Genomic DNA, 9332 nt, shown 5'->3' on the forward strand with positions numbered 1-9332 from the left:
CTGACCTATCAGAGACCCCCGGGGGGCGGGGATCGGCGCGTTCCCGCCCTCTCCTGGCCTATCGGCGGCCGCGCTGTGGCGAGGGGGCGTGGTTCGGCAGGCCCCGCCCCTCCGCGGCAGTTGGCCGTGAGGGGAGGGCCGGGGTGTGGCGGCCGCGTCCCTTCGGTTCCGTCAGGCGCGGCTGTTATGGCCTCTGGAAGAGTCATAAAATCCCTGGAAGGAGCTTTAAAGTTCACCGAGTTTTCCTCCTGGCATGGGCAGGGACACCTTCCACTATCCCAGGTTGCTCCAACACCTGTTCAGCCTGGCCTTGAGCACTTCCAGGGATGAGGCAGCCGCAGCTTCTCTGGGCAACCTGTGCCTCATCACTTTTGCAGGGGAGAATTTCTCTCTAGCATCCACTCTAAACCTGTCCTCTGTCAGTTTAAAGCTATTCCCCCTTGTTCTTTCATTACCTGCCCCTGTAATGAGTCACTCTTCCAAAAACCCTTTAGATGAGTTCTCCCCAGAATCTCCAGCAGCTCAGCTCAGCCTGTCCCCATACCAGAGTTGCTCCAGCCCTCTGAGCATCTTTTCTGGACCCACTCCAACATCTCTACATCTTGTGCCGAGATTTCCAGAGCTGGACACGCTACTCCAGATGGGATAAAAACCTGCTGGCTCCTGAAAGGAGACAACAGCAGCCCAGCATTGCACGGAACTCTTGCCTAACCAGTACCACCTCTTGCAGCGTGACACCATTTCTAACAAAATTCGGGCTGTTCCCACCCTCCCCACAAAGTTACAATGCTCCTGTGCCACGCACAGCTTCCCACACCTGCACTCAGCTGGAAGCAGGTCAGCAAGGTCACAGCAGCATCCACAGGCAGCTTCTGCAAGCCACTGACATCACGGAGGTGTCACCTGGCACCGAGTGTGAGACAGAGATGCTCCAGCCACTGTTCCGCACTTGCCGATGTAAAAGCCAGGCTCGATTTCCAGCTGGGAACTCCGCCAAGGGCTCAGGTGAGCCACGGACACAAAGTGCATCCCGACAGCCTTGCAGCTGGACACCTCCTCGGCATGGCTGGGAGGGCAGTGCAGCTTCCATAGCGCTGCTTGCGGTCCACAAAGCACCGAGGTCTCAAACCATGTCTCCTTCAGGTGGACCATGGCCCCTGGGCCTCGTGTTCCTTTTGGGGATGGCATCAGAGGGGATCAGCTGCCCGAGCAGGTGTAGCTGTCAGTACCTGGAGGTGAACTGCACCGGACAGCAGTTGCAGGAGTTCCCTGTGGATATCCCTCTGGACACCAGGCAGCTGATTCTGGCAGCAAACAACGTCTCGTACCTGCCAGCAGTGGAATTGAGCTTCCTGGCTGATTTGGTCTATCTGGACTGCAGAAAGAACCTCCTGGGGGATGACCTGGATTTCACTTTCATTGGCGTGGCCAAGCTTGTCTATCTAGACCTCAGCTTCAACAACCTCACACAGGTCACCTTCAGCACCTTCTCCCACCTCCTCAGCCTGGTGGTGCTGAAGATCTCGGACAATCCCAACCTTGTGGCCATCGAGAAGGATGCTTTTGCCAACAACACCTGGCTAAGGCACCTGGATGTGAGCCGGACGGGCTTAACCTTCCTGGACACCAGCACCGTCCGGAACTTGCCCAGCCTGAGGCTTCTGGGGCTCAGTGACAACCTGTGGCACTGCAACTGTTCCTTTTTGGACTTCATCACCTGGATGATGGAGAGCGATGTGCATTTTCCAGGTGAGGGCTGTGTGAGCACAGATCTGCATGGAACAGAGAGAGCCCTCTGTTCTCTTTCCCAAAAGTTCAGTTCATGGGGTTGTGGCACTGCATGCCGACTGCGGGTGCCATTTTCTGCTGTCACACAAACTGGGGATGAGAGCAGCTGGGTTACACACACTCCACACATGAAGAGTCACACTTGTTCACATCCCCAGGGCGGCCAGGGAGGTGTAGTCTGTAGTTGGGATGCTGCTGCTTCCCTAAAACACCTGGATCCAGCCTCAGGTGTCTCTGTGCCTGCACAGCACAGAGAAGCCCAGCACAGCTCCAGGGAGATATGCACTGGGAAAATCATTGCTCTGAATTTCCTGCCTTGTCTCCACCCCAAAATCAGCTGCTGCTCATCATGTTGAGAGATTTTCTAACTGGGCCTTGGAGAGGCCGAGGCAGGGTAATCACCAGTTCCCTTTCCCATAAAAACGCTGCTCCCAAGGGTGATGTTTTGCTTTGCAGCTGCAGCACATGGACTTAATTTTTCCAAACTGAAAAGAGACACAGCACAGCACACATGAACAAGGAAAGCTTTGGTTTCTGTAATGTAGGGCACAATGGAGAGAGAGCTGCAAGAGAAAAATTGTTTGAGAAAGTCTATCTGCTGAATGAGAAAGGGCCACAAAAGAGCCCAAGGGGAAAAAAGGGAAGGGCAATTGGAAGCTGGTGTTAGGACAGAACTGAATTAAAGACATCTCAGTGTCTTTATTAGATGTAGTAAGCTCCTTATAGACAATAAAGGGTTTTTTTTCCACATACAGGCTGTTATGGAAGAGTGGAATAAAGTACAGCTCTCAGCAGAGAGATTGGAGATAACCCACTGAACCCTGCAACAGGAGAATAAAGCTCATTGCAGGCTGCTGGGGAGGGGAGGAGTAGGAAAGGCAGCATTAAACTGAGGCCAGAGGGATACTGGGACAAAGCCCTGGAATTTGCTGCAAGCAGACCCCAGCCTGGCCTTTAGAAAGGCTCCTGACCTTCAGAAATGTCTGTGCACCAGAGTTCTGAGCTCAGCCCTGGGGCTGACACAAAGCTGCCCAAGTCTGGATGGATTTGGGTAAGAGAGAGATAAAAGCTCTCCAGTTTTACTGAGGACCAGGAGCGAGATCAGCATGAACATCACTGCATATACAATGCAGTGTAATGCAATAAAAACCCCCCATGCCTTGTTCCCCTCCACCACTTCCATTCCATCCCATGCATCCAGCAGTGCCCAGCCTGTGGCTCCCTTCCCTCAGGCTCTTCCATCCTTGTCCATCAAGCAGTGGCCACCAGCCCATGCCCACCACAGCGACCATGTCTGCGGGGTTCAAAACCTGCAGAGGAAGGAGAAGGCGGAGGGCACACCCTGCACCACATTCATCCTTCACTAAATTGAAAGGGAGCAGGCAGCATCTGTTTTATCACTGCAGATATTGCAATATGACAGGGTATGGTTGTTATTTCAGTGGAACTGAATCATTGATGAGCTGCCTCTGCCTCCCTCACAGAGCAGGTAAGGCTGTGCCTGACTGCAAACCACGCTCGTTGTCAAACGCACAGCAGCCTCATTACTCCAGCATCATTTAGGCTGTATCACTTCAGAAGGTGTTTGAGATTTTAAAAAAAAACAACAAACACAGGTGCACTTATATGAAGATGAAAGTGCTCAATCAGCAGAGATGAGCAGGGCAGGGACAGCAGTTTGCCACAGTGGCATAATCCAGTGGGCAATATCCTATGGAGCCAACACTGCAAAAAATATTCTGGCAACCTGAGAATTGTGGTTTGGCAAGGGTTTAGCACAGGTTTGGCACGAGTTTGGCTGTCAGATTTTACCCAAGACATTGTTGGGGGGAGTGGAGAGGGGAGAAGTGAAGTCTGAAGCTATTTTTCAGACTTTTAGCAAGCACCCTTATAATTTTTCTACCAGTACTCCTATTCATTAAATTATGATACAGACTAGAGAGTCCTGCTTCTGCTCATCTCTCTGCAGATGCTGACAACATCACCTGCTACACCCCAGCAGGCCTGCATGCCCTGAGGATGCCAGCAGCAGAGGCACAGCTCCACTTCAGCTGCCTGACCCAGCTGTACAAGCAGGATTATGTCTTTCTGTGCCTCGTTGGCTTCTGCATATTCCTTGCTGGCACCATGGCAGCCTGGCTGGCCGGCGTCTGTGCTGTCATCTACAAGGCCCATGGCTCAAAGGGAGAGGAAGAGGAGGATGAGGAGGAAGACATAGCCACTTAGGATCAGTCCTTCCGAACTCCCATTGTGGGAACCAAAGGCAGGCCCTTCCTGCCTGATTTCCCATGTTGTCCCACCCTAGATTGTTTGTTGGGTTTTTTTTTTTTGTGAAATAAAACTGCAAGAGAATGAAGTATCTGTGCTCCAGTTTCACTTGCTGTTCTATACCCACTCTTCTGCCACTGGGACTCAGGATATTGGCAAAATATTCATTTTGGGGAAGTGTGAGAGGTGTGCACAATGCCAAGCATTTCCACTTCCACCCTACCTTGAGACCACAGAGCAGCAGGGACATAAGGACTTGCTTGAAAAGGTACTGAAATATGGGAAAGGTCCTGGCACTGTGCTGTAGCCAAGGAGGCCAAAAAAATCCAGCAGGTCTTACTGGGATCAGCCTACACAGCCGGGGCCCCAGGGAGTTACTGGATTGCTAGAGCCCCAGGGAATCCAAGAACTTCCTGCTGTGGAAAGGCAAAGAGATTAAAACCAGGACTTTTAGGAGCCCAGGATCCCACTGGTTCTTCCTTTCTTTCCCGTTACACTAGTGACAGCAAAAGAACCCTCTGTGCTCCTGCAGTGCAGCCAGACCTCCTGTGCCTCCACTGCTGTATGAACATTTACAGAACTGGAAAGTCAGCTCTGCTGTTGTGTCAGATAACCCTAAAACTGGAATGTTTTATAAAGTAAAAATATTGCTTACACCTTCTCTAAATATTCTTGGGAAGGGGTTGCATGTCCATACCAAAGTGTCAGAGTTACATCTACAGGGAGATGTGAGATCCTTGTTACCACCAGCGCTGGGAATTGCCAAGGGAAGGATCTGCTTACATGACCCAGCACGGCAACTCCAGGTGTGAAACACCGGCTGCTTCAGCCGACACTGCAGGGTCTGGTGAGATAACAGGGGAAACCAGGAGATTTCAGCAAGCACGGTGTGAATTACCAAACTTAGAGCCATTAAACTGTGGACTGCGAAGCAACGCTGAGAGCTCTTAGCTAAAATGGATATGAGGGAGAGGGTGAGGATACGGCTGACTACGTGCGGGAGACACGCTGGGGCACAGCTTAATGGCAAATCCCTCCGCAGACCCACAGCACTGCCTATCGCACTCTTCTCTGGCAGCAGTGAGAGCGATGGCGCCTGGCCGAGCCCCGGCCCCGCCTGCGGGCGGTGCTGCGGGCGGGACGGCCCCGCCGCCGCTGCCCCTCAAACTTTCGAGCCAGCAACAGAACAGCCGGCCCAAAAGCCCTCCTTCCTTCCCTGCCCGCAGGCTCGCCCGGGGACACCGCGGGACGGCCCCGCCGCCGCCGCCCCTCAAACTTTCGAGCCAGCAACAGAACAGCCGGCCCAAAAGCCCTCCTTCCTTCCCTGCCCGCAGGCTCGCCCGGCGCATGTGGCCGCCCCAGGGCAGCAACAAAGGGCCCCAGCGCCGCCCCGGCGGCTGCACGCACCCCAGAAGTCAAGAGCCGGTGTCGGGACACGCGTGCTCGCTGGCGTAGCTCTTGTTCTTGCCATCCTCGTTACTCCCGTGCCGGTGTTACTCCCTGACGGCCGGGAGCTCCAGCGGCCAAATCAAGCGAGCTTTCTTAACACCGCAGAAAGACTGTGGGAAGAGGTGTCAGCCACACGCATTACACGGCGGCAGGGCAAGGGACACCCTGTTAGTTCAGGCTCAGAGTTTGGGTACAAGGTAGTCATCTGAGGACCGGTGGTCTATCACCTATCGCCCTTGGGGAGGGACTGCGAGAATACTACCTCCCCTACATCTGTGCCTCATGCTCCCTGGTACCACCCCCAGTCCCCATTATAGCCAAATTAAATAATTACTAACTAGGGACAGCAGCAGCGACCCTCCTGCACTCTACATGGGAAACTGCTAAGTGCCCACACACACGCACTTTTTGAGGAAGGCACATTAAACAGCAATGGCCAAACCCCACTGCCTGTGGATGGAAGGAGTGGCAGAGGTCAGCAGAAGAATGACCTGAAGGCCTATCCACCACCTCACACCTCACTCGCAGCTTCTGCTGTGACCGGTAGCAAGGAAATCCTTTACTCTTAGTGCTCATTCCTGGGCTTTGAACTGTTTACATGCTCCTTGAAAAGCTACTGTTTCAAGCTGCCATTTATTGGAAGCACCTGTCTGCTTGGGGTGGCAGGGAAAGTGATGTATTTAATGGACAGCTGTCACACACTGACCAGAATTTTGAGAGCTCACAAAACTGAGCAGTCAGCAGATCCTCCAACACCCCTCCTGCCCTGCTCGCTGCCAGGCTGTATGCTACATGCCCTGCAGCACCCAAACACAGCTCAGAGCCTGTCCTAGAGCCTGTGCTCCCCTTCAGGCTCTCTGTTCAGCTCTGGGGTCTCCTGGCACCAGGCTCCTCTCAGCCCACTCGCCAGCCCTACAGCTGACAAGGCTCCCACTGAGGGCACAGCACTGGTGTCCTGGGAGGGCTGCAGCAGCAAATGATACCATTTGCTGTCAAGGCTAAAAATAGCATCTGGAGAATGAATAAAGGAAAAGTGGGGTTATGGCACTCATCTTCTCTCAATGTTCTCAGCAATGCTCTTTTTCTGTCCTCAAAGCTAGGATTGTGTAATTTAGTTTGTAGGCTAGCACTGGAGAGAAAAGCTGGCCAGAACACCTCATCTCATCAACTCACACAATTTCTCATCAACTGCCACACGAAGAAAGGGACGAGACTTTTCTAAGCACTTTGTTACTACAAACTGTTACTTTTGCTCGAGTGGTCAACGGCACGAATTGAATAGAGAAAAGGTGGTGGGGAGCAGAGGCAGAAAAACTAAAGAATTATACTGAAAGTGGTAATGAAACCACCGATGATGATGATGTAGAAATACGCACAATTTTTCTGTCCCTCTTTTAGAATTCACATGTAGGATACACCCTATGTAATGTATCTTATTGACTAGTAATGAGAAATAATGAAAGGCCCAAACCAGGTGTAAAATCTCTTCTAATAGACCTTTAAATTGTACACAGCCATAAGCCTATGAAGTACAAGACTAAAGGTGTGTCAGTGAAGTCTCTTGGTACTCTGAGATGGCTTGCATAACTCAAAACTGGTTTAATTAGCCAGGAGTAATTTACTGACTGACCCTCTGAAATTCACGTTGAACCACTTACAGCAGTAATGTGAATCTACTTTAAAATATCTAAACAAGGCACACTTGATCTCAGGATTTAAGTATTCTGGGCTTGTCATACACACTATCTTTTGTACTTTGTCTTTTTCATGGATGGAGGCATATTAAGGAAAAAAAACAAACAAACAAGAAAAACAATTCTGCAGCACAAAGCCTAAACACTGTCATTGCTGTGTCTTGGGCGGCAACAGATTAAGATCAAATAGGTGCAAGGGGCAGTACTCCCACTTGCCTGGCCCCTCCCTTCCAACCGAGGTCATTGCTTCTGTGCAATGATGACTACATCACTTACAGAAGCAGGTCCTGAATAGCCACACTTTTCAGCCTTGCAGTACAGGTAACAGAAACTAGATTATAAATTGTGGTGGTCCCAGAGCTGCTTCCTGAGCCATCCCTTTTGTGAAGGCAGCAGCTTTCATCAGAGGAGCAGGATGCATGGCTGCGACAGTCTTCCCCTCAGCCTTTGAGACACACACCCTTTGATTTCAAGAAAGTGAGATAAGGAAAGATCTTGTGAAATCACATGACTCCAGGAGCAGTTGCTTTAAAACCAAATGGACACGAGAGAATCAAAACAAATCCATGGCAGTTTACAATAGGTACCATCTTCTACGGTCTTGCAACTATAGTATTTATGCATTTTCAGCCATTTTCAAAAGACATTCAATGAATATGACATGCTAAAATAATTCCCTGCTCTTCCCTCAAGTAGAATCACCCCCTCCTTCTTGATAGGACAGGGTTCCTCTATTTTAATGAAGTCAATGTCCTGCAGAACTAAATCCCAGGAATACTTTGCAAAAATCAGCTGCAACAAGAGTATGGGAGTTTTAGAACAAGCAGGAACTCAGATCTTACAAGGGTTTTGAAGCCCAGATATGAGTGCAGTATTTTGTGTTACAACTTCTACTACAAAATAACAAATTATTTGAAATTTGGCATGTTAGAATACATTTTTTGTTTGTAGTTTTATCTGTAGTTGCCTAGACAATAACTCGAGCATCTACAAAAGACTGTTCTCTAAAACCATCTTGTGCTGGATCTCTCTTACAGCTATGGGAAGAAATAAATCTGGTCAATTTTCTGAGATTTTTGGTGACGTTTCACAAGAGGCATTACCAGGTGCATAACATTCAGAAATCTTGAGAAATGGTCATTGTGCACCATCAGGGGAGCACTAGGCAGCAGGGCAGCAATCCTGATATGATTCCCCAGTGTGCTGCACCCACAATGTGGCTGTGATGATTTGTGCTCTGCAAATCTCTGAAGAGGAGATGCGAGCAATTGACACATATGTGGCCAACCTAGTCTTGCCAATGCACTCAGCATGTGAGCCTGTCTTCCTATCACTCCATCAGCTACACGTGGGTGTAAAGTTAATATGAGCTCCCCAGACATACAAACCAGGCAGGATTAACCAACTTGGAGAGCACTGGTCTGTATTCAAGAGAGATGGACTTACTTCTAGAGGAAGACTCAGAGCAGGATCCTAGCTCTACGTTAAGGTGGCTGCTGAGAAGCTCATCTTTCTCCTTTATTTACTGAGGGTTTAGGGAGATGACCTTCACTAGGACAAATTCTTTCTCTATGAAAAGCATGAGCCTCAAACACAAACCTCTTGAGTCATGAAGGCAATAGGTGACAAACCTTCTGTTCCAAAGCGGTGTGTTCCATCTCACCACAATGTCACATAAGTGTTTCAATAAAGCATTTAATAGGGAAAAATTGAAATATATGTCAAAATAAACTGGCAAAGCCAATTTGCACTATCATAATCAGACTATCACAACTGTTGTCACCCACATCAAAGGCATTTAATCCAGGAAATCTACAACCTCGAGCATTTTGGTATCAATTTTAAGCTATATTGCAAGAGGGTGATATCAGGTTGCCTTGGAAAGGGGACTATGCTCTACAGAGTAAATGGACACCAAATTTTATGGGTTCCTGATAGATGACCTGAGGGAAATGGCTTCCTGCTCAGAGACCTGGCAATTAACTCTGCATGCATGAACAAAATACATGAGGTTTCTCAACATCACTAACAACACCCTGCCCAGTAGATCAAGTCCAAATCAGAACATCAAAGCCTCAGAGAAATAAATAAGCAAGCCATTGTATGCAGAGAGGCTGCAGGGAAAGGGAGAAA

The 9332-nt window shown here is 49.7% G+C and overlaps 1 protein-coding gene across 1 annotated transcript; it reads left to right on the forward strand.

The window, feature by feature from the left end:
• Positions 1 to 157: 157 nt before the first annotated feature.
• Positions 158 to 4491, forward strand: LRRC52 (leucine rich repeat containing 52). Its single transcript, XM_015635767.2, has 2 exons — positions 158 to 1749; positions 3758 to 4491. Exons 1-2 carry the CDS (start codon positions 927 to 929, stop codon positions 4012 to 4014), a joined length of 1080 nt encoding a protein of 359 aa, XP_015491253.1. The 5' UTR covers positions 158 to 926; the 3' UTR covers positions 4015 to 4491.
• The last annotated feature ends 4841 nt before the right edge of the window (positions 4492 to 9332 follow it).

This window comes from Parus major, chromosome 8, assembly GCF_001522545.3.
Source record: "Parus major isolate Abel chromosome 8, Parus_major1.1, whole genome shotgun sequence".
NCBI classification, from domain to species: domain Eukaryota; kingdom Metazoa; phylum Chordata; class Aves; order Passeriformes; family Paridae; genus Parus; species Parus major.